Source organism: Narcine bancroftii, chromosome 3 (assembly GCF_036971445.1).
Source record: "Narcine bancroftii isolate sNarBan1 chromosome 3, sNarBan1.hap1, whole genome shotgun sequence".
Lineage (NCBI taxonomy): Eukaryota > Metazoa > Chordata > Chondrichthyes > Torpediniformes > Narcinidae > Narcine > Narcine bancroftii.
Window position 1 is genome coordinate 355,720,885 of NC_091471.1, and position 26,785 is coordinate 355,747,669.

Below are 26,785 nucleotides of genomic sequence, written 5' to 3' on the forward strand. Positions count from 1 at the left end.
CGTATTCACATGGATCTATTTCATCCTATTATTGGAACAGGTTTGCAGGAGTTTGTAGATTCCAAACTGCTGCCCTTTTTTTTGGTGCAGTCCTGATCGCTGGTGCTGTACCAGCATTGCGTTAACCAGTACACTCACCGTGCCACCCTGAGAATTAGACTGAGCTATCATGAAAATCTGTTATTAAAAATCTGCATACATGGTCTGAAAACAAATCCCGGTTAGTACAAGAATCATAGTCTATATTTTTTCCTTAGCTTTTATAGAAAAAGATGGCGTGAATAATAGGTTCACACAAGGGTTACAATTGAGCATTATAAAACCTCTGAAAATTTGTTTCACAACACCAACCTCCAAATTTCAAGCTAATTGGAAATTATATCCATGCAATAATTATTTCCATGAGAATAAATCTACATTTACATACTTTTATTAGCATGTGCAAGTTCTCACATGCTCTACAAAGTTCTAATTGACAGAAGTCTGATTGCTAATGGCAAGGAAAACACGAATAATTAAAATAGAGTGAAATTGTTTGATGTACATTTGATTAGGTTAATTAGGTTCACCAATGCATCATTATTGAGGCTAGAAGCGGAAAGAAAGAAAATTAATTATTGCTTTGATGAACCTTTGAGTTACTGCACAGTAAAACGTGCGAGCGTGTTAATTGCTATGTACAAGAAATACATCGTGCTAAATACGAACAGTCAAGATTTTAGTTTGTGAAAATGAAATGACAGAGAAAGGGACGTGGCTCAAGTTAAATTGGAGTGAATGTCCTCCTTGAAAATCATGAAACAAATAACAGCCTGCAGAAATGTTATAAAAAAAATCTCACTAACTGATTTAAAAACCTGCTTAAGGGGAGAGTAAGCATGGGCTGAAAGGCCTGTTTCTGTTAAATTGCAGTGTAATTTCACATAATCAAAAGGAAGCTGTGTACCCCGATTGAAAAGACACAGTAGAAAAGTTTAAAATCTATTTCTTGTTCAGTCAGAGCCCATTTAATGTAAAAAATCAATGATAAATAACTACAGCAAGTTCCTGCTTTGGTACAGTAAGTACTTGACAAAGTGCAAATTTTTGAAACTCATTATCGCTCATGAATCTTTTATCTACGGTGAATATGAATTTTAATTTTGAGTGCATGAACTAGAATCCAACATGAATCAAATGGAGCCATCGACTAGCTTTGGTTCACACAAGAAGATGTAGTTCAGCTCTTGGCTTTAGAGAATATCCAATAAACCCAGAAAGATGAGCCATGCTTGCCATACATTTCTTTAGATTACTATCCATCCTCAAAGAAGATATTCCCAAATTGAACTCAGGGGATGTACCAGCAAAGGGACCCTTCATTGCACTGTCAAAGCAAGTCCTGGGAGCAGGCAAGGATGGATGGCACTGATACTTTCTCACGTAGAAAAATGAAATGACGCATAAATAAATTACAAAATAAAAATATATTCTGTACCAATGAGACTCAATTATGGTGGTTCCATACATTTCATCTGCATAAATTATAAGATACAGTGGTTCATAATCCAGAACTAAAACTAATAAAATGGAAATGATCATACACACCAATTCTACCACAGCAACTGGAAAACAAACTAGCTCTAGTAATGGTGACTATGAAACCACTGATTTGTCATTAAATATATTATGTTCATTGGTTCTTTAGCAACAACATTTTGGGTAGTGTTGTTAACATAGGAGTTAGTGCTACACTGAAACAGCGCCAGCGTCCAAGATTCGAATTCGGCACTGTCTGTCAGGAGTTTGAATGTTCTCCCCATGTTTGTGTAGGTTTCCTCTGGGTACCCTGGTTCCCCCCCACCCCCCCCAGTCTTCAAAACATACTGGGGATTGTAAGTTAAAATTTAATATTTTTAAGATGAAAGTCTTCATGTGACTCTACACTTGGAGCTATTTAGTTGATTTGTAAGTGCAGCATGAATTGAACAAACACACCACCATGCATTAAAATCACCAGGAATTGTGAACATCTTCTTCACATGAACTCAATGGGATTAAGGGAGAAATCGGGGATGGAAAAAGGGCAGGCCCGTAAACATCTTTCAAGAAGTACTTCATAATGGGTTATAAACTAAAAGTGTTCAATAAATATCAGTCCCAGATTTGTTTTGGGATAGGTGGAGGCCACTGAACAGATTTCAGTTTTTCGCAGTGAAACAAAGATGAATTTACCAGCTTTAAGTGATGTACACAGGAGAGGAAATCTGGTACAGCAGAAACCCTTTTATCTGGAATTCAAGCAACCGGCAGCCTCAACCAGCAAAAAAATCACGAAAAATAAATTGGTAAAAAATACACAAGTTTAAAATTGGCATTCCTAGTGGCTAGTTAACAAAGCCATGTAACATGCAATCTCAAGTAACCGGAAATTCACTTATCCGGCATCTACTAATCCCAACAGGTGCAGGACACTGGGGGTTTTATTATATGTAGAACCACCCCATCTGCAATGCATTGCTCGGATGGCTGGAGTCCCTCCCATGCACTGAGTTTGCTCACTAACTGCTAAGACAGAGTGGCAGCTGGCATTTACTTCAATAAATCAGGAAAAACTGAAGATCAAAATACATTACTGTGATTATTCTGCAGTGATTTCCATCATTATCTTCAGAGTTTCATCAGTAGAAGCTGGTCAGTGGTACCCATCAGCAGGCAATGAATGTATTTCATCCAACTTTAATGAAGAGAGGGTAAATATAAAAACCCCGGCTCATCATAAAAATGAACATGTCTTAGAAGCAGCTGAATGACAGCACAAACAATTTCAATTAACTGAGATCTGTGGAACTGTCAGTATTGCATGCCACAGTTAGCGAGGGAGTTAGTGCAATGCCGTTGCATGCCAGTGACCTGGGTTCAAATCCGGTGCTGATGGTAAGGAGTTTGTACATTCTCCCCGTACCTGTGTGGATTTCCTCTGGGTACTTCAGTTTCCTCCCACCCTTCAAAACATTTCGGGGCCGTAGCTCAATTGGCTGTAAATAGGTGGCATGGGCTCGTAGGCTAAAAGAGCCTGATACCGTGCTGCATGTCCAAATATTTAAAAAATTAAACAAGATTGTTCAATGCATGTACTTTCTCAGATCTTTCTTTGCCTTCCTCAACAAAGGAATCACAATGTTAACATAGAATAATACACCACAATACAGGCCCTTTGGCCCTCAATGTTGTGCTGACCCATATATTCCTTCCTTAAAAAAAGTACTAAACCCTCCCTACCCTACAACCCTATGAGTCTCTTAAATGCCCACAACGTTTCAGCTTCCACGACCATTCCCAGCAAGGCATTTCAGGCACCCACAACTCTCTGCATAAAAAAAACCTGCCTGATGTCTCCCCTAAATTTCCTTCCCTTAACTTTGTACATACGTCCTCTGGTATTTGCTGATCCTGCCCTAGGAAACAGGTGCTGGCTGTCCACCCTACCTTAGCCTTTCATTATCTTATAGACCTCTATCAAGACTCCTCTCATCCTTCTATGCTCCAAAATGAAAAGTCTCAGTTCTGCTAACCTTGCCTCAAGACTTGTTTCCCAATCCAGGCAAAATTCTGGTAAGTCTCTTCTGCACCCTCTCCACAGCTTCCACATCCTGCCCATAATGAGGTGACCAGAAATGAACACAATACTCTAAGTGTGGTCTTATACCAAAGACGTAGAATTGTAACAGGACCTTTCTACTCTTGAATTCAATTCCCCATTAATGAATCCCAGCATACAATAGTCCTTCTTAACTTTCCGATCAACCTCTGCAGCAACCCTGAGGGATGTGTGGATTTGAACCCCAAGGTCCCTCTGATCACTCTCAAGTAATCGACCATTAACCCTGTACTCAGCCTTCTGGCTAGTCATTCCAAAATACAGAACTTCACACTTATCTGGATTGAAATCCATCTTCCACTTTTCCTCCCAACTCTGCATCCTGTCTATATCTTCTGGTAACCTTCAACAAGCTTCAACTAAATCCACATCTCCTCCAACCTTCATGTCATTTGAAAATTTAGTTTTTTTGGTAATTCTTTATTTATCGCACTATGAACCATATCAACCAATATATTTACAGATACATCTCTTTAAATATTCACAGTGACATTTTCTCCTTTTTTCCCCATCCCTCCCTTCCCACTCCCTTCCAAAAACAGTAAATATTGAACATATAAAATACAATATAACAATATCTTTACACAAAAGGAATACAAACAAAAAAGACGTATCATCTACTTATTCACATTAAATCTGATTGTGTTTATCATCTTATCATTTTAGGTGGTGGTGGTCTGAGGCCTGCTCTTTCTGTTATGTTCCATATATGGTTCCCATGTTTTTTCAAACATTGTAACTTTCTTTTAAATTATATGTGATTTCTTTTCCTCAATGGGATACACTTAAACTTGGTTATATATTCCGTTAATGTTTATAGTCATATAGTCCAACGTGGCCATCTTATATCTTTATTTTCATTTCTTTTCCACCACTTCTCTTCCGCCCATCACTTTTTTCAATTATTGTTTTTAAAGTTTTCCTTTTTAATCTCAATATAGGACAACGCACTTAAGACATGAAATTCCCCAATAATCCCCACAAGCAATAACCCTTTAACCCCGAATGAACCTCCCCTCCTTGGATTGCCCCTTGTCGGCAACCACAACTCCCCTTTTCATTTGGTTTGCGAACTTACTCGCAAGCGTCAACTGATTTCACAGTGACCATTATTCTCTCCCCCAGAGAACACTATTTTCCCATACTTATAACAAAGCTCTCTCTTTTTTTTCCCTTCTTCCCCTTCTCTTATCCATCTTTAAATCTTTATATGTACATTATCTTTAAATTTTTATATATTTTCTTGCCAGTCATCCTTCTTGTCACTCCTCCTCTCTTCTCCTGTCCTGGAAATGTTCAGCAAATTCTTGGGCTTTCTTTGGGTCAGAGGACAATCTATTCCATTCCCCAGGAATAAATACTTTGAGTACTGCTGGATGTCTTAACATAAAGTTATACCCTTTCTTCCATAAGATTGTTTTCGCCGTGTTGAATTCCTTCCTCTTCTTTAAAAGTTTGAAGCTTATGCCCGGATAAAAAAAATATTTTTTGTCCCTTATATTCCAACGGCTTATTGTCTTCTCTAACCTTCTTTCTTGCCTGCTCCAGTATGTTTTCTCTTGTCGTATATCTTAGAAATTTTACCAATATGGATCTTGGTTTTTGATGTGGTGGCGGTTTTGGTACTAGCGCTCTCTGCACCCTTTTAATTTCTATTTCTTCATGTGAATCTGTCGTTCCCAGCACCTTCGGGATCCATCCTTTTATAAATTCCTTCATTTCTGACCCTTCTTTGCCTTCTTTCAGACCCACTATTTTTATGTTGTTTCGCCTACTGTAGTTTTCCAGTGTGTCAATTTTTTGTGACAATAAATCTTGTGTCTCTTTAATTTTTTTTTCGCTCTCTTCCAACTTCCCTCTTAAATCATTTATCTCCATTTCTACAGCAGTTTCTCGTTCCTCCACATTTTCTACTCTTTTCCCTATTTCAGTCATGACCAACTCTAAGCTTTGCATTCTGTCTTCAGTTCTTTTAATTTTTGTTTTGATTGATAGCCATTCTTTTAATGACCTCATTTGTTTTTCGAAAAAGACTTTATTTAAACTTTGTCCTTCTATTTTACCTTCTTTCCTTTGAAATTCTTGGTCTTCTTCCTCCTATTCTTCTGTGTCTTATTCTGTCATCTTATTCTCTTCTCTGTATCTGTGTACCTTCATCCTTCTCTGGTGAGCTGCTTATGTATCCTTGTTGGGCCTCCCGCTTCAGGTCGACCCGTTGTCGGGCCTCCCGCTGCAGGTCGACCCGTTGTCGGGCCTCCTGCTTCAGGTCGACCCGCCACTGGGCCCCCTGCTGGGCCTTCTGTCGTCGCCCCGTTGACGCTCACCCTCTTCCCGCCCTTCATTCTCTTTCTCACCACTCTTCTTTTCTTCTTTCTTGCTTACCTCCCCCAGCCGAACGCCCCGATACTGGGCGTCTCTCAGCTGACCGCTCCGCAGCTGGCCGCTCCCCAGCTGAGACCCCTCCTGCCGACGTTAACCTTTTCTTTTACTTGCGCACCTCTTCTTGGCTCTGAGAGCCATTTTTGAAGCCTGCTGGTTGGGAGGAGACCGCTTCTCTGGGGACTCACCAACACCGGAGATCGGCCGCGCCTCTACACGGTGATTCTCTGCTCCGACGTGCAGGTAAGGCCTTCTTTCTTCTCCAGTGATTTTCCTTCTTCCCTTTTCTCTGTAATTCTTACTTTTTCTCTTTTGGGGGCCATCTTCTGTCTCTTCTCTATAACTTTCTCTTTCTCTTCCTGTATTTTATATTTATTGAGCTCTGTTTTTTCACACTTTCTTTTCTTTTCTCTGGAGAGGGCTGGTTCCACTCAACCAGCTACTATTCCATCACGTGATTCCCCCTCTGCAAACTTGGTGACCCATTTTTCTGCCTCTTCATTCAGGTCATTTATAAAAATCACAAAGAGCAGGGGTCCCAGAAACGATCCCTGTAGCACCCAACTAGTCACTGACCTCCAAGCAGAATACGTTCTTTCCACTGCTACTAATCTGCTTTCTTCCTACAAGCCAATTATTTATCCAAATAGCCAATTTTCCATTGATCCCATGACTCATGACTTTCTGGATGAGTCTCTCGTGGGGACCTTGTCAAATGCCTTGCTAAAATCCATGCAGACCACATCTACTGCCCTACCCTCATCAATTTCTTTCGTTACCTCCTCAAAAAATTCAGTTAGACTTGTGAGGCACAGCCTTCCCTTCACAAATCCATGTTGACTATACTTGAGTAGATTGTACTTCTCCAAATGCTCATAAATCCTATCTTTAAGAATCTCTCCATTAGTTTACACACCACTGACAAAGACTCACCAGTCTATAATTCCCAGGATTCTCCCTATTATTATTTTTAAATAAGGGGACTACATTTACTATTCTACAATCCTCCAGTACCTCCCCTGTGGCCAAAGAGGATTAAAAAATCATAGCTACTGCCCCAGCTATATCTTCTTTCATTTCCTAGAGCACCCTGGGGTATATTGCATCCGTCCCCGAGGACTTATCAATCTTTTTTTTTTAAATTTAATTTTTTATTTTTCACACCATAAATCACATTAACCATGGTACACACTTTTTCCTTTTCACACATTTTCTCCCCCCCCTCCCTCCTCCCATCCCACCCTCCCTACCTCCCCCCTCCCGTCCATTTAAGGTATACAATCTAGGATACATTAAACCAGTCAGACAATGTTGTCATTCAATAAAAATACACCAGAAATTCTACTGAGTCCATTCTTTTCATTTCCTTTTCCTTCCGTTAACTTAGGTAATGATTGTCCCCGGTAGGTTTTCGCTATTGTATTTAATGTAAGGCTCCCATATTTGTTTGAATATTTCAATATTATTTCTTAAACTATATGTTATTATTTCTAATGGAATACATTTATTCATTTCTATATACCATTGTTGTATTTTCAAATTATCTTCCAATTTCCAGGTTGACATAATACATTTTTTTGTTACGGCTAGAGCTATCTTAACAAATCTTTTTTGTGCATCCTCCAAATCAATTCCAAATTCTTTGTTTTTTATGTTACTTAGGAGGAAGATCTCTGGATTCTTTGGTATATTGTTTTCTGTTATTTTATTTAACATCTGATTTAGATCTTCCCAAAATTTTTTTACTTTCTCACATGTCCAGATTGCATGAATTGTTGTTCCCATTTCTTTTTTACATCGAAAACATCTATCAGATACTGTTGGGTCCCATTTATTTAACTTTTGAGGTGTAATGTATAGCCTGTGTATCCAGTTATATTGTATCATACGTAACCTCGTATTTATTGAATTTCTCATCGTTCCGGAGCATAACTTCTCCCATGTTTCCTTTTTTATCTTTATATTTAAATCTTGTTCCCATTTTTGTTTAGTTTTACCATTTGTTTCCTCATTCTCCTTTTCTTGCAGTTTAATATACATATTTGTTATAAATCTTTTGATTATCATTGTATCTGTAATCACATATTCAAGGTTACTTCCCTCTGGCAAACTCAAACTGCTTCCTAATTTATCCTTCAAGTAGGATCTCAATTGGTAATATGCCAGCGCTGTAGCCAGCGCTGTATCTTGAGTTATATTGTACTTATCTTTCATTTGTTCAAAGGATAAGAATCTATTTCCTGAAAAACAATTTTCTATTCTTTTAATCCCTTTTTTTCCCCATTCTCTAAAGGAAAGGTTATCTATTGTAAAAGGGAGTAACTTGTTTTGCGTCAATATTAGTTTTGGTAATTGGTAATTTGCTTTATTTCTTTCTACATGAATCTTCTTCCAAATATTGAGGAGATGATGTAATACTGGAGAACTTCTATGTTGTACCAATTTTTCATCCCATTTATATAACATGTGTTCAGGTATCTTTTCCCCTATTTTATCTAATTCTAATCTGGCTTTTCCCTTGTTTGATAAAAATCTGATAGGTATCTTAATTGTGCGGCTCTATAATAATTTTTAAAGTTTGGCAGTTGTAAGCCTCCTTGTTTATACCATTCTGTTAATTTATCTAGTGCTATCCTCGGTTTCCCCCCCTCTCCATAAATATTTCCTTATTATTTTCTTTAACTCCTTGAAGAATTTCTCTGTCAGTTGTATTGGCAATGCCTGAAATAAGTATAATATCCTTGGAAAAATGTTCATTTTAATACAGTTTATCCTTCCTATTAGTGTTAGTGGTAAATCTTTCCAATGCTCTAAATCGTCCTGTAATTTTTTCATTAGTGGATAATAATTGAGTTTATATAGTTGGCTGAGATTTTTGTTTATTTGTACACCTAGGTATCTTATTGCTTGCATTTGCCATCTAAATGGTGATTCCTTCTTAAATTTTGAGAAATCCGCATTATTCATAGGCATTGCTTCACTTTTATTTACGTTTATCTTGTAACCCAACACTTCTCCATATTCCTTCAATTTCTTATATAATTCTTTTATTGATAGTTCTGGTTCTGTTAAGTACACTATAACATCATCCACAAATAAACTGATTTTATATTCCTTGTCTTTTATTTTTATTCCTTTTATATTATTATCTGTTCTTATCAATTCTGCTAGTGGTTCTATAGCTAACGCAAACAATAAAGGTGATAGTGGGCATCCCTGCCGTGTTGACCTGCTTAAGTTAAATTGCTTTGATACATGCTCATTTACTGTCACTTTCGCTAACGGTCCCTATATACTTCTCCGGTAAACTGAATTTTTGCAATTCTACTCTGTCAAAGGCCTTCTCTGCGTCTAAAGCAACTGCTACTGTAGGTGTTTTATTCCCTTCTACTGCATGAATTAAATTAATAAATTTACAAATATTGTCTGTTGTGCGTCTTTTTTTGATAAATCCAGTTTGGTCTAAATTTACCATTTTCGGTACATACTCAGCTAATCTGTTTGCTAATAGTTTAGCTATTATCTTATAATCTGTGTTAAGTAAAGATATTGGTCTATATGACGCTGGTGAGAGTGGATCTTTCCCTTGCTTTAGTATTACTGTAATTATTGCTGTTTTACATGAATCTGGCAAGCTTTGTGTTTCATCAATCTGGTTGATTACTTCCAGGAGAGGCGGAATTAATAAGTCTTTAAATGTTTTGTAGAATTCTATTGGGAATCCAACCGCTCCTGGTGTCTTATTATTTGGTAATTTTTTTTATTATCTCTTGTATTTCTACTATTCCAAATGGCTCTGTTAATTTATTTTGTTCCTCTATTTGTAGTTTTGGTAGTTCAATTTTAGTCAGAAATACATCTATTTTCCCTTCTTTCCCTTCGTTTTCAGTTCGGTATAATTGTTCATAGAATTCTCTAAAGTTTTCCTTAATTTCTTTTGGATTATATGTAATTTGTTTGTCTTTTTTCCTTGATGCCAATACCATTTTCTTAGCTTGTTCTGTCTTAAGCTGCCATGCTAGGATTTTGTGCGTTTTTTCCTCTAGTTCATAATATTTCTGTTTTGTCTTCATTATATTCTTCTCTACCTTATATGTTTGTAGTGTTTCATATTTTATTTTTTTATCCGCCAATTCTCTTCTTTTAGTTGTATCTTCCTTCATTGCTAATTCTTTTTCTATATTTACTATTTCCCTTTCCAACTGCTCCGTTTCCTGATTATAGTCCTTCTTCATCTTGATTACATAACTTATTATTTGCCCTCTAATGAATGCTTTCATTGCATCCCATAGTATAAACTTATCTTCCACTGATTCCGTATTTATTTCAAAATACATTTTTATTTGTTTTTCAAAAAATTCTCTAAAATCCTGCCTTTTAAGTAACATGGGGTTTAATCTCCATCTATACATTCTTGGAGGGATGTCCTCTAACTTTACTGTCAATATTAAGCGTGATCTATCAGTTCCCCATAGTATTCTTCGGCCACAGAAGAGAAATGACCAAGAATCTTGGTGCCAATGCCAGAATGTGTACACATGAACAGAGGATGGTACAAGAAGGTTCATGAATAGGTGTCTTTTTTTAATGAAAAATAATTTAGAGAATACAGGCCCTTCCAGTTCATGCAAATACAACCACGTGACTAATTAAGCAACTAACCCTGAATTTCTTTGGAAGGTCGGAGGGAACTGGAGCATCTGGAGAAAACCCACACAGTTACAGGGGAGAATGTACAAACTCCTTACAGCTGGCACCAGATTTGAACCATTGCGCTAACAACTTTGCTAACTGTGGCCTGGAGCCATCAAGGAAATGGGTTTAAAATTAGATCAGACAGATCTTTTTAGCTCCTGAACACTTATTTCAACATTCAATTGCTCAAAAGCTCAGTAGCTGGAAGGTTAAAAAAAAAAATCAGAACTCTGAATTTGCGATTCTCATTGTGGAATATTTTCACTCTGAATATTACAAGTGAATTCAACATAAAGCATTTAGTAAGCAGAGACCTGGTCTCCTCTTCTAGTTTCTCCCAGAATGAACTACCCTTTGGTTGTTCGTAAGCTCGATTAGCCACCAAGACAACTCTGAACAACCTCTCCTGGCAGTGGGCACGCGAGGCACATACAGCTATATTTATGAAGATTGGAAAGAATAAAAAGGTAATAGAAGTCGGAAAGTAATATTTCAGATAAGTCATTCACAGAGCAAGAGGTGCCTTGAAACATATTCCAATCATGCCACAACTAACCAGGGTGGGGTGGAAGAAAAAGATCAATTTTTTAAGATCCTTTGGAGACAAAACCTTTCACCACAAAAGCAGCAGATGCTTAATAGCTTGTGGGAGGACCCAAAATCAATTGAATCTAATTAAAGCAATTTTTTATGAACAGTTGAAAAGAGCAAAGGGAATATAAACTGCAAATTCAAGATTACCGATTTGGAAAATAAAATAATGCATCCTTTAAAAAGTGTTAACATTTGCAGATATAGCCACAAACATTTAGAAACTATTTCTGAAAATCAAGATTGTTACCATGCATCATTTCATTGCCTCCAGATCTTGATCAATCCCACTTTAAATTAGCTGAAGAGACAGACATGAAAGCTATGATCTCCACATGACCCACGGTACAAAAATGTACATTCACATAAAGGTTCCTTTTGTTGTCATATAATACATAAAAATATATGATATAGTTCAAATTTTGTCTGCTGTAAGGCAGAGTTGCCATGAGCATGGCCCAGCACCCCTGACAATAGGAGAAAGAGAGAGTCCATTCAGAGTCACTGAGAGTCCATGGATTCGCCTTTACAGTGACACAGACTCTTGTTCAAATCTTGGCAGCCCATGCTCCAGGTTCAAACCTCCCAACAAAAGCAGGAAGCCTTCAGTGCCCGAGGCCCTTCAGCAACCCTCTTGCCCTCAGCAATCCTGGTTCTTATAACTGGTTCCCATGAGCCAGTTCCAGCAGACAACAGCCCGTGTGAGTCCTTCAACTGTGAGTCGCGAGGAGCCCACAGCTTACATGGGTCATTTCAGCCACAGTGCCCCTTGCTGGTTGACTGCCTTGATTACAATCCTGCAGGGTTGTCTCCCATGCTTCTCCTTCTCATCAGGGGGTGTTCTTCCCATTTCTGGTGCCCAGTGCTGGTCAGCTGCTCTTCTGGAATCTACACCTTATTTGGAACACTGCCCTGCACAGGCGCCGCCATCTTGGGTACAAACCTCCATGGGTACAGTTTTTAAAATGAGGGCCAGAAGGGCCTGTTATTGTTATATATATCTAAATTTAAATTTAATCTTTTTTTTAAAACCCTGAAAGTCTTCATGTGACTCTACACTTGGAGCTATTTAGATGATTTGTAAATGCACCATGAATTGAACAAGCAAACCACCACGAGTTAAAATCACCATGAAATGTGAGCATCTTCTTCACATGAACTCAATGCGATCAAGGAAGAAATTAGGGATGAAAATACAGCAGGCCCATAAACATCTTTCAAGAGGTACCTCATAATGGGTCACAAACTAAAAGTGTTCAATAGGAAGTATCAGTCCCAGATTTGTTTTGGGATAGGAGGAGGCCATTCAACACATTTCAGCTCCTTTTGAGCTATCAGCCACAAATGTGCATGTTCACACAAAACAGCAGATGGTAGAGAAATATTCAGTTTACAGTTTAAAGCCTGTAGAGAGCTGTCGGCATTAGGACCGACACACACGGAGCAGCGCTGTGTGTCCGCTCCCCACACTACCAGGTCTGCACCAGTGGCAGTGCTTACATTACATCAGCTCTGGCAGTACCACCATTTTTACAAAGTGGAAATAATGTCAGAGGGAAGGCGGCACACGATACACAACAATTATCCAGTTCACTTGTCCATGAGTTACCCCCAAGAGATAAACACATCAAGTGCATGAAAATCTCAATTTATTGTGAAATAGTGGATGCTTTGAGCTGTCTCCCCTGTGGCAGTAATTCTGCAATTTTCATTGTTGAATAAAAATTTAAAATTGGAGAAAACAAATATTAACACAAACTCAATGTTCACAAGAAACTAGGTGGAATGGTGTAATAACAATAACCTTGAACTCAATGTTAGCAAAACCAAGGAGATTATTGTGGACTTTAGAAGGAAGTCAGAAGATCACGATCCAGTCTTCATTGAGGGCTCAGTAGTGGAGAGGGTTAAAAACTTAAAGTTCCTGGGTGTCGACATCTCCGCGAATCTGTCCTAGAGTCTCCGTGTTGATGCAATCAGAAAGAAGGCACGCCAGTGGCTATATTTTGTAAGGTGTCTACGGAGATTTGGTATGTCATGAAAACCTCTTGAAAAATGCTGCAGGTGTACTGTGGAGAGTATTCTGGCTGGTTGCATCACTGCCTGGTATATAAGCGCCAACTCTCAGGACAAGAATAAACACCAGAGGGTTGTTAACTCGCCCTGCGACATCATAGGCACCAGACTTCACTTCATTAATGACATCTACATGAGGCGGTGTCTTGAAAAAGCAGCCTCTGACCTCAAATCCTCACCACCCAGGCCATTCCCTCTTCACTCTGCTACCATTGGGGAAAAGGTACAGGAGCCTAAAGATGAGCACTCAGTGGCACATGGACAGCTTCTTTTCCACTGCCATCAGATTAATGAATAATAAATGAACCAAAGACACTGCCTTATTTTTCCATGCAGTACAATTTTTATTTTTTAAAATTTATAGTAATGTTGTAAGGTGGTTTTAATATGAATGTTTGCTCTACGACGCTGCCACAGAACATCAAATTTCATAACAATAAATTCTTATTCTGACCGATCAAAGCAGCTTCAGTCAAATTAATTGTGCCAGTTTCCCTGAATTACATGGGTCACCTTTACATCAGAAAAACAACAAAATAATTTTCTTTCATTTACTGCCATGCTAAAACTACTGTTGCCTTTCAACGGTAAGAAGAAGAATTATGCTAAAGTCTCTGTTACAAACCAGATCAACTCGAAGATTAAATGTATTTGCTTCTTCTGTGAACAATTCAGGGTTGCCCACAGCCTTTGTTCTGGTACATAGAAATGTGCATGTTCACACAAAACTGCAAACATTAGAGAAATATTCAGTTTACAACTTAAATTAGACCATTCTATTTGAATAATTATAGCCTCACCCTATTTCCAGTAGAATGCAGCACAAGTATTCAGTGGATAATCTTGCTAAACCTAGCAAGATTACTTCACTCAGTCTATAATCGAGTCTGTGGAATAAATGGATCCAATGGATATCAATGTTTATCCTTCTGCTTCTAGTCCACAGACTGATGTTAACAGTATAGAGCTCTCCAATCTTTAAAAAGTATAGAATACAGTAAAATCCGGTGCCTGCGGATTTTGATAGATTCCAGATAAGTGAGTTTTCTAGTTGCAAGAGACTCATTTACAATGGCTAACTAATACACCTGCATTAAGAATAAACAGTTTAAAAGACAAAAATATCCTCCTGTATTTACACTGAACAAACTTCAATTGCATGAATATATAAACCTTAAAGAATTTTACTTTATTTTCAGTCACGTTCTTTAAAAACATTTAACTATTGCTGCATTTGCAGGTTCCTCCCCCCTCCATGGAGCCGTCCAAAAGTCGAACAATAACATTACAGATAATTAACCCTCCCTCCTCAAGTTTACAGATAAAGTTTCTGACCAGAGGGAATCTTAGTATCCAGTGATAAGGAGACACTTTAAGAGAGTCACCCTGAATGCAAATGGCATCATCAACCAACTCATCCTGGGTGATGCCATTTTATTCAAACACAACTTTATTCAGTACGAGCAAAGCGTGACCAAGGCTCTCCGCCGGCTGAATATTTGCTCTCATCTTCACCCAAGGTTTATGTGATTAAAATACAAAATTCTATAGACACAGTGATTGAAATAAAAACATAATGCTGGGGAAACTTAGCAACAGTGTACTTTATAAAGCAAAGATAAAGAAACATAACTTTCGAGCTTAAGCCCTTCATCAGTTAAATTCTGAACATGTCGGAAAAAATTCTAGAAAATCTGCACGTGGTACAATATATAAAATATTAAATTGATCATTCAGGAAGTTGATGTCTCGGAAGACCAGCCGTCCTTTAAATGCATCTTGAAACAACAAAATAATCTGAGATGATGCTGGTAATTTATCAGTTTAGCCTAGAGTTTTAGTCTATTCAACATTGCAATTATAATAAAATTAAACATGTATAAAAAAGATAATTTTGCTGTCTGTGAGAGTGATGTCTATCTACCAGTATTCCAGGGAGACTGGAAAAGGTCTTTGCTCCTTGAGGAACAGTGTAACAAATAAGGCATTACAAAGAATAAAATGACTTTGAGGCAAACTAACCTCTGGTTGTTGGGAGCATATCGGATAATCCTTGCCAAGCTGTTACCATCTCAGGATTCTTTTCCAAATCTGCAAAGTTTTTCCAAACTCTGATAGCTCCATCATCTAAAGAGATACGAAATACACAATTATGAGCACTGGTTTAAAAAAAATTGCAGTGAAAAACATGGCTATCACCAAAACAGTGCAATTTAAATCTACTGTATATGCTGTTGTATAGGATGATCTTTGAAACTTAAAAATGTCCCTTAAAATCAGGTTTATTCGTATATTGTGATCATCTTTGGCTGTCAATGTAGCTAAAGTGAACTCACTCATACAGAAATTCAACAATTTTTGAGATTTGTCATGCAAGTCTCAACAAGTTCAAGAGCTGCAGCTGCTCAAATATTCTAAATTTCACAGCAAACTGCCAGATGTTAAAAGATTATAATTACTGCTGATAAAAGTTCATTAAAAACATTTCACTCTCAATTCAACTATGACAGCTCACTCAAAATAACACATCCAACATTTTTCCCCCCATAGTACTTTGAGTAATTTTGCAAATTGACATCTTTACGTCAACAGGTGACAAAGTTTGGGGAACGGACAGGGACAGGTTTCTGAACTCAGCAGTGAAATCTCTTTCAGATCTTGCCCTTCTGATCCCATTTGTTATAAAGTATCAGACATTGCATGCAGATGCATTGTTGGCCATCAGATATGATCAGTGTTCCCAATAGTGATTCCAAACTCATTTCAAAACATGTAGAGATGTGCTATTAGAAACAATTGCTGATTGTATTTTAAGAATGCATTTACTAGGTTTGTAGTTGGCAAGGAGCTACAAGTTTCGCTTGCATAGATGATCTGACATAGGAACATAAGAAAGAGGAACTGGAATCTGATCCATTGAGCCAGCCATCCTACTTGTAATTTCATCCCTGGTTGGAATCTGATAATGTTCAAGTCTTTTGGGTCTATGCACATATGTAGGTTACCATTCTTCTTTTTGACACACACCATTGAATTCACCAATTCTGTGGGCTCCTCCACTTTCCTTATGACCCCTAGTGCTGCCATTTGGCCGAGTTCCTGCTTGAGCTTTTCTTTTAGTGGTGCTGGAATCCGTCTCGGGACATGCACTACTGGCTGTCCATCCTCCTTTAACTGCATCTTATAGGTGAATGATAGAACTGCAAACACCTTGAAGATGTCTGTAAATTGATCCAATATTTCCCTCTATGCTGTTCCATGCATTGCCTCTGTTAATGTGGTACACCCTCTTGTCTAGGCTTAGGTATTCACATGCTTTGTCATCACACAGTGATTCATGTCCATTCTGGGACTACTGTGAACTTGAGGCGGTGTTCTTTAACTTTCATCTTGAGTTTACATGTACCTTTCGTGTCGGTGTTCTGCCCATTGTAGGCTTTGAGCTGTACAGTAATTGCACAGATGTATGGCTTTATCTTCATTGCCCTGATATCAAATTCACAGATCAAAGTGACCTTTGTCCAGCTTGAAAGGATATTTGTTCCATTTGTATGCAATGAGACAGTCCATTTATCCTGCTCAACACTGTTGACTTCTTGCATGAAAAGTGTATCACTGAGAACAGTGTCTTATAGTGTGTACACTTCGACTTCTGTTTTGTTTCCCTTTCGAAAAACATTAGTGATTCTGCCCTTTACACTTATTACAGACTTTTCCATCGGCAGGGCATTGTTTGGAGCACGTTTAGTGTCACATCATTTGCCAATGATTGTCTCTCCTTCTTTTTGCTGTTTTCTATATATCATTTTTTTTGTTTGTGTGCATGTCCAGACACTGTGGCTACGACTATGCCTTCACCGAACTTTCCAATTAGCAGAGCTAATTCACTGGCATGGCATATCTTTGCAGTTCCAGATAAGGTAAGCTCTGTCACTCACAGCAACCTCTATCTCACTTTCTTATAACTAATTCCGAACACAATTTGATCACAAATCACTGAATCTTGCAGCGATCCAAAATTGCATGTTCTTGATTTTAGTTTTAAGTCCATTAAAAAAGTATCAAAGCTCTTTCCCTGCAGCTGAGTGTACGAGCAAAACACGTACCTCTTAAATGTTTCATTTTTCTTTGGTGAACAGCGTTCATCAAACATCTCGATACTTTCCCTGGTCAGCTGCCTCGGCAAAAACAAATGTACTGAAAACCTCTATTGCTTGAGTTCCTGCCAGGATAAATAGTAGTGCAATCTTCTATGCATCAGGGTTGAAGGTACAGTATGAATCTTTGTTTGAACAATCCCCACTTATGGTTGACATTTCCAGTCCAATTTACAGCATCAGATCTTTTCACACTCTCCACATCTCGACTGATACATACTCTGCACACTCCTGGTACCATACACACTTCTGGTACCATGTGATGTTTGTTTTCTTGTAATAAAGAAATGGGTGCTTTTAAAACAACTATACTTTATTAGCTAAAGTACACATTCTTTCTATATTGACGTATGGCTGTGAGAAATGGACCATCACAAATGCAATGGAAAAAGAGAATCAATGTCGTAGAGATGTGGTTTCTCAGAAGAATGCTATGTTTACCATATGTGGACTGGATAACAAATGAAAAAGTCTGACAAAGAACAAAAACAAAATGTTCGTTTTTTAAAAGAATCAGAAAACAGAAATTGAAATTCTTTGGACACATCATGCGAAGAAATACATTAGAACATTTAGCTACATTTGGAAAGCTGGAAGTAAAAATAAGCAGGAGACAGAGAATGAAAATGAACGATGGATTAACATCATGGTTAGAAACAGGGGAGGCAACAACTACAATTTGGAGGGTCAGAGACCGTGATGGATGGAGAGACATGATCAACCACACAGAACAGCAAGGCACCTGAACGAACGAACACAAGACATGTGGAGGCATCCATCTTGAATCCAAATGAGCTGCTACAAAACTAATCTCTTTCAAGTGGTTAGAAGGATCACTAGCACTCTATCATTATAATCCCAATGTGAAAGTATTGTTTCTTTAACTTCACGTTGCTGGGTATAAATAACCATATAACCATTTACGAAGCGGAAACAGGCCATATTGGCTTTCGAGTCCGCACCGGTTCACTGGTACTTGGCATCCATGAATTCTATGAAAGCATCCTCACGATAAGGACTGCTGTGGATCAAGATGGCTCACCGCTACCTTCTCAAGAGCAAGTAGGCCTGGCTACAAGACTGTCTTTGTCATCAGGATAAATGGAAAAATTGAGGACCTTGGCTTAGTTTGCAACCATGGCACCCAGCTTTTCTTTTTTTTGTATAATTACTGAATATAAGATTGCGACAAAACATGAAATTCCACGTGACATTCTGGAAGCTAAATGATAATTTTGTAGGTGTAACTCTATTTACACAGGTGAAGCTTGAAAATGGAAAGATATGACAATTGCCAGAAAATTCTGCACAAGAAAATAACTTGAGGTCATAATTACATATACCAGATCAAATTCAACAATAATCCAAATACATTAGTGGCTGATAATAGGAATTAATGCAGCTTCTTTAATAAGTTAAAATGAATTAACTGATGCAGAAGTACAAAGCTTAAAATTCATCATTTTTTTTCTGACTACAGTCATGAAATGGGAGCAGCAGTTGGCCTCTTGAGACTGCCACACTATTCCATCTGATCATGGCTGACTTAATCTTGTCCTCCGCTCTATTTTCCTGTCTGTTCATTCTATGGACAAGATGTTTATTTTAGTCTCGAATATAATCAGTGATTCAGTCCCTGCAGGTCTCTGTGGTAATCAATTCCGATGCCATCTCAATGCATTTTGAATGGACATCCTTATGCCCTCAAGGACTAGATTTCATGATGTGTCAAAGCAACCTCTCAGCCTTGCACATTTTGGCAAGATCTTTTTTTTAAATAATTTTTCTAAACCCCAAAGACAATGCAGCCACTTGCAGCGGTAAAAACAACTTCATTGCTCCCCTTCCAACTTTTCAACTATAATTTTAGGGCACTCCAGAAATATTGCTTCTTAACTGAAGAACAGCTGTCAACAGCCTCGAGTGATTTTGATCCTTCCTTCTGAAATTTAAAACCTCTGAGGAAGATTTGTGCTTGCCATGTTCTCAAAGCTTATCCAAAAGTATAACATGTTCAGCTTTCAACTAATTGGGACTTGGTTAGCAAAGAAGAGAAACTACTTTCTCCACAGAGAGTGGAGTGGAAAATAACTCCCAGGAAAGTTGTTTGGGATAGCTGAATTTAAAATCTTTGAACAGAAACAGAATAATTCTTGCATGGGTTATCTGACCCATGGAGAGACTGGAGAAATGAGTGTAACATCGCTAACGAAAACACGAGGTCACTCCCACTGGCTACATCCTCCCAGCCTGTCTGGAAAAAAAACACGCAATTCAATTCTCCTCTGTGCAATAATCAATGTTCAATCCAAATTAATGCATTTCCCCTAATGCCATGTGCTCTTGCACACCTTCTCAAAATCAAAATACACTACATCTATAGGCTGTCCTCCATCAACTCTACTTGTTACATCCTGAAAAAAAAGCTTTCTGAACAACATAAACTCTGAGGACTACTCTAGGAACTCGGTATATTCAGATTTCAAAATACATGGTCTGTAGAAGGGGAAGAGGGAAATTTGCTGGTAATGTAATTAGAACCACAGAACATTACAGCACAGAAAACATGCCCTTCTGACTTCTAGTCTGTGCCAAACTATTATTTTGCCTAGTCCCACTGACCTAACTTGCACCCAGTTCATAACCCATCATACCCCTCTCATCCATGTACAGTACCTGCCAAAATTTTTCTTAAATGTGAAAATTGAGTCGCATTCACTTCAACTGGCAGCTCGTTCCACACTCCCATGACACGATATGTGAAGAAGTATTCCCAATTATTCCCCCTAAACCTTTCTCCTTTCACCCTTAACCCATGTTCTCTGATTTGTATCTCACCTAACCTCTGTGGAAAAAGCTTTCTTGAATTTATGCTGTCTATATCCCTCATAATTTTGTATACCTTGATCAAATCTCCTCTCATTCTTCTATGCTCCAGGGAATAAAGTCCTGTAATTCAGTTCCTCAAGTCCTGGCAACATTCTTTAAATCTTCTCTGCATTCTTTCAATGGGACTGCATGCAATACTCCAGATTTGGTGTCACCAATGTCTTAATACTACTTTACCAGAACATCTCAACTCATATACTCAAAACTTTGATTTATGAAGGTCAATGTGCCAAAAGCTCTTTTTATAACCCAATCTACCTGTAACGCCCCTTTCAGGGAATCATGTATCTGTAGTTCCAGATCCCTCTGTTCTTCTGAACTCCTCACTGCCCTTCCATTACCATGCATGTCCTCCCTTACTTTCTCCCTCCAAAATACAAAACCTCACATTTGTCTGCATTAAATCTGCCATCTTCCCAGCTGGTCCAGATCCCTCTGCAAACTTTAACAGCTTTCCTCACTGTCCACAATGCCACCTACAAACTTGCTGAACCAATTTACCACATTATCATCCAGATCATTGATATAGATGACAAACAACAATGGTCCCAGCACACCACGAGTCACAGACCTCCAGTCTGAGAAACTATCTCTGGCTTCTCCCCAAGAGCCAATGTCAAATCCAGTAATACTACCTCACCATTTTTAATCGAGTGTCTGAACCTTCTTGACTAACCTCCCATGTGAAACCGTGATCGAAATAAAACACCTTGTGTTTTCTTCACTTCACATACAATTCCACATGGGAGGTTAGTCAGGAAGGTTCAGATGCTCAGTATGTGAGGTAGTAAATTGGCTTCAACAGTGGTTTATGTCAGTAATGTTAATACCATGCATTTTGCATTATGCTTTAGAGGGGAAAGTTAATCTTCACAATCTTCAAATAGTGAGCATTAAAAAAAGCTATAATCTCCAACAACACTGGGTGTTTCAATGGCTTAATAATTAAACTTGTCATAGTTATTAAACAAGTGTAAAAATCAATTATAATACAGCATGAAATAATCGTTCCATTGTGAAAATAACTGGAAGTTGACAATTGTTATATTTCTTTGCATCATAATGCTTGAACAAATTATAATTTGATGTCAAGCTGAGTAGATTAAAAATAAACAACGTCCAATAATTTTCTGATGCACTTAGAGGAAAAAAAACCCAATCGGACATTTTTGTGCGTCATCCTTCAGGGCAAAGAACAATTGTGCAAAAGTGAATCAATCATCCTTCTTAATTATAGAAAACAAAGAATAAAAAGTCTTTGTTATCTTGAAATAAAAGAACATACCTAAAGCATGTTGGGAATCCTGCGGTGATATTCTGAAAGAGGATTCCAAGAAATTGTAAGACGTGAAAACATTCACGTCATCAGTAACGATCAAAACAGTTCTTGCATAAGGGCTCAATAAATGATTTCCAATGGTCAAGTAAACAAGCAAATAGTGAACACCCAAAAGCAAAAATATGTTTCAGGTTCCATTATGTCTGAAGCCACTGGAAGCATCGAGCCTGATGTTGGAGATTTAAATCTGAGCCTTTGTTCACCAGTAGCAAATGCAGAGCCACTGACTGAAGAAGTTGTGATAAAATGGATGATCTCTTGAGCTGTTTATACAAATTATTCACATCGCATTGTGTGTTCATTAAAGATACTTCACCTGTGGCTGAGAGGAGCAGAGAGAAATCCTGCCCGTTCAGATATTCCATCGCAGTAATCCTTGTGTAACGGGGATTTCCATTGTGAAAATAGTCGAGCTTTTCTCCTTTCTCCCAATCCCAAAAACTTCAAAAACAAAACAGAAGCAGAATGTTGAACAAGCTGGAATAACGTGCAAAATTAGTTGCCATATAATGAGCTGGAATTACCATATGCTGTCTTTATCAGCTACTGCTATACATGGAGTAAAAGGATGAAACTTCACCACGGAAGGTACACCTGGGTTTCTGTTGATAAAGATTTGGTCATCTAGTCTTGTAATACCTAGGTCAGGGAGAATAAAATAAATAGGTATCATGACATTTGTTAAGAAATAGATGGGTTTTGTAACAGTATTAAAAAGCTTTAATGGTGCCTTCCCTTTTCCTTTTTACAATTCCTTCAGATGCCTGGGAAAATCTGGATGATGTAGCAAGCTGAAGGGTTAATGATGAAGAGGAATGTGTAAAACATTTAGTATGATATTGGTGGGGTGGGAGGGGAACAACACGGCATTTAAATGGCTAACCAGTCTCGATGATATGGGAATGTAATGGATAATATCCGAGAACTGTGGACAGCAGAATCCATTGGGATAACAGACACTAGAAGGACAGAAGCTTTCCTTATCCTATCAATGGTTCAATTAGATTGCTTGGAAACAAAGCCTATTGGAAAATGAGTTTGGGAAGAGAGCAAGCCTGTGAAATAGCTCACGCTTTCCATCCATTTAAATGATGCCAGCTCAGTTTGTGTGATCCTCTCTCTTAAGGGTTGCTTTTATTTGCTGCAGCCAAACGGCAAAAAAAAACCAGGAAACAGTGACAGATGTAAAAATGCTGGATGAACTCAGCAGGTCATGCAGCATCCACCAGAGGTAAAGGATTATAACCAATGTTTCGGCCTGAGCCATTTTTCAAAGTTCAAACTTCTTCATATTTGGTTAAATTTTACGATCAGAAATTTAGATTACGATACCATCTCCCCTGATACTGAGCTTTATCTGTGCCCCTTCCTACCTGCCTCAAAGCTGGTTGTGCACTGGTGATTTGATATCCACTCCATTGCCTGATTCTGTTCGCTATCTATCTACTGAGCATTTCTAACTGTGGTGCCACCTCTGAACATCATTTCAATCTGAGTTTTAATTGGAGACTTGTGATCAGCTATGATTTTATTGATGGCAGATCAGGCTGTTCCTGTTTCTTGTACTTTTAATATTTTTCTGCCTTACCTGTGCTTAATCTCAATGGCCAGCCTTTAATCTGAGTACAGAAAGCATAAAACAAATATCAGCCAGAGAAGTATTGCCATCTTTTATTCCTTAATTATCCAGCCCTTTGACTGAGGAGATCCTGCAATGTTGACAATATCCTCTCCCCGCAGCAGATGCTGTTCAACCTGCTAAGTTCCTTAGAGTTTTTTTAATTCAAACATTTTAAAAAACACATCCCATCTCCAATGCATTTTCATTGAAAGTGATGACTTAATTGCATCTGGTAAACAACTCACCCTTTTCTATAATCTGTGTAGCACGTTTCCTAACCAGCCCATTACGCAAGAACCTCCAGTCTCGCTCCTTGCGGACCAGGCTCTCAACGTCATGCTCCTCTGGAATCTGTGCAGAATCATTGCGTTAACAGCATTAAACCAGCACAATTGCATCAAAAACTTTGCATCAAATCAACTTAAACTAGTCCATTGTCTTTTCCCAATTAATAGGACCTCCAAAGAATTAAGAAAATGTCCTGAAATTAAAATCTCAGGTTTAATCATTTACTCACACTATCTTTAATTAGCAAGCCATATAGCTTGAGCAAATATTTAATACACGTTTAAATGATCATACCAAAGCAAAATTATACAAATCTTTGAATGTCTCGAAACAAATTTGGAAAACATATTTAACACACACCATTGTGGTTGTTAAGCCTAAAATGTACAAAAGTTGATGCATCTTTTTCAGATTTTCATACAAGACCAACTAATTGATGAAAGTAACAAGTGCACATTGAGTAATTTCATTCCGACGATAACTAAATGTGCTTTTTGTAAAATTAGTAACAGACAATTGGGATCTCTGGATCAAATGAATCCTTCTTTTCAACTAAAACTTTCAGATTGCTCTTTTTCCAGTCTACTTAGGTTTGAGCCTCCTCAGTAACAAATGCAAAGGCATTATTCAATATAGAAGAAGAGGGACAAACAACACACAATCTTGCTGCAAGTATCTTTAGCAGTATGTTACTGGTTGGCACCTTACTTAATCAATTTCAGATTTCTAGCATTTGTAAGTTTTGTTATTTTAATTCCTCCTCCTATTTGAATCATTGCATTTGTAGTGAGTGTCTCTGAGTAATAAGGATCTGAGGCTGTCAACTGACCTCCATGCACTTGAATATCTTTGTTATGTCCTTAGTCATCTTGTTTGTAGTTCCTTAACTCAGTACGGTTCAGACTGTTAAAATCTGGTAGTTTCCTGCATTATGTAACACAGTGGTTCATTTCTCATGCATTGAGGAACCCCTGCAGAGCTCCAACTTTATTAGAGAAAAAAGTTTACTTGTATCCAAGCATTGACCTTCTCTTCCCCAACCTGATGTACCTCCAAATAAAATTACCTATTGATTTTAATAGTCTGAACCATACTGAGTTAAGGAACTACAAACAAGATGACTAAGGACTTAACAAAGATATTAGATCAAATGCCATAAATTTTAAGTATTCTCCTAACAAATACTCTGTAAACTCCAAACAGAAATCACATGTCATGAAAATTCAGAATCAGAATTTATTTGTCATGAACAAGTCATGAAATTCGATGTTTTGCGGCAGCGTCACAGTGTAAACATGCATCTTATAACCATCTTACTATATATATAAAAAAAGTGCACAAAAATAAGGCAGTGTCTTCGATTCATTGATTATTCAGGAGTCTGATGGCAGTGGGGAAGAAGCTGTCCTTGTGCCGCTGGGTGCTCATCTTTAGGCTCCTGTACTTTTTCCCCCCATGGAAGCAGAGTAAAGAGGGTATGGACTGGGTGGTGGGGGTCTTTGAGGCTAAAGGCTCCGTACCAGGCAGTGATGCAACCAACCAGAATGCTCTCCACAGTTCACCTGCAGAAGTTCACGAGGGTCTTTGGTGACATAGTGAATCTCCTCAGACACCTCACAAAGAACAGCCACTGGTGAGCCTTCCTTGAGATTGCATCAACAAGGAGTCTCCTGGACAGATCCTCGGATATGTTGACACCCATGAATTTGACGTTCTTGACCCTCTCCACTACTGAGACCTTGATGAGGACTGGGTTTTGTTCCCCTGATTTCCTCCTGAAGACCACAATCATCTCCTTTGTTTGATGTCTTTACAAATGAAAGTGGCCAACTACCTCCTCAACTAAAAAAGATCCTGTGTGAACAAGGACAAAGTAGGTATAATGGTCAGACCATCAATGAGTTCATATCCCAGCTTGAAGTGTAGGTAGTTAAATTCACACAACAGTTATGGTAACCATAGAACTTAAAATTAAACAGAATTAAATGCTCCTTTACTTCACTAATTCCTGTCAGGGACAGGAATTTGTCACCCTTGTCCAGTCTAGTCTTATTGTGGCATCAGACCCATTTGAGGATAATTAATGCCAGGTTATCAGTGAAGTTTCTAGATAAATACTCAACATAATGTATTGAAAAAAACATCCTCTTCAAGTAATGATTCAATAGGTAATTTTATTTGGAGGTACAACAGATTGGGGAAGAGAAGGTCAACGCTTGGATACAAGTAAACTTCTTTTTTCTCTAATAAAGTTGGAGCTCTGCAGGGCTTCCTCAATGCATGAGAAATGAACCACTGTGTTACGCAATGCAGGAAACTACCAGATTTTAACAGTCTGAACCGTACTGAGTTAAGGAACTACAAACAAGATAACTAAGGACATAACAAAGATATTCAAGTGCATGGAGCCTCAGATCCTTATTACTCAGAGACGCTCACTAGAAGTGCAATGATCAGACATCAAATAGGTGGATTAAAATTATAAAACCTACAAATGCTAGAAATCTGAAATTAAAAACAGGGAATATTGGAAACATCAGGAGGTCAGGGAGCAGTTGTGGAAACCGAGTTAATTCATCAGGCTTCCAGGATTTTATTTTATTTTACGACGAGGAATTAGATCAGCTACATTGCCCTGAAGATTTCTAAAGAACATTGTATGCTTGTGAGAAATAAATTGCATCTGCTTTGATTTAAAAGATTAAAGGACATTATTTGTACCATATCTTTATTACAGTCTAATGGTAACTGGTGTTTTTTAAAAAAATCCTGATGAATGATTTACTAAACTGAATTTAATCCAAACATTAGAGGGAAAAGAAATAATGCATGAGAAAGTATATTTCCAATGTTTGGTAGCAATAATATTCAATCCAATCATCAGGGCAGTGGATATTGCTTTAAATGAAATATAGGTACCTCCCGCTTTTCAGAAGTTCGCTTTACACCATTTGTTTTTACGAAAGGCCTACATTAGTACCTGTTATCACTAACTGAAAGAAATCTGGAGGATTTTCACTTTTATGAAAAAAGGCACCCCGAGCACCAAGAGTGGTGCTGCCAAGCTCCTTTCCCGGAAACTACACTCAGCATCAAGCTGCTATAGCTTT

The 26,785-nt window shown here is 38.1% G+C and overlaps 1 protein-coding gene across 7 annotated transcripts in view; it reads right to left on the reverse strand.

Annotated features, from left to right (window-relative positions):
* The window catches only part of rptor (regulatory associated protein of MTOR, complex 1), a 339,346-nt gene that overhangs the window by 40,136 nt on the left and 272,425 nt on the right, over positions 1-26,785 (reverse strand). For 6 of the 7 annotated variants that reach the window (XM_069929956.1, XM_069929955.1, XM_069929957.1 and 3 more), the window contains 4 exons: positions 23,633-23,738; positions 22,291-22,405; positions 22,083-22,207; positions 15,404-15,508 (listed from right to left, as the gene is read on the reverse strand). In XM_069929956.1, the coding sequence (XP_069786057.1) occupies positions 15,404-15,508; positions 22,083-22,207; positions 22,291-22,405; positions 23,633-23,738 (451 nt within the window). Of the gene's footprint in view, positions 1-2,629; positions 2,717-15,403; positions 15,509-22,082; positions 22,208-22,290; positions 22,406-23,632; positions 23,739-26,785 lie in introns of those variants that run through there. The other variant, XM_069929960.1, reaches the window with a different exon arrangement.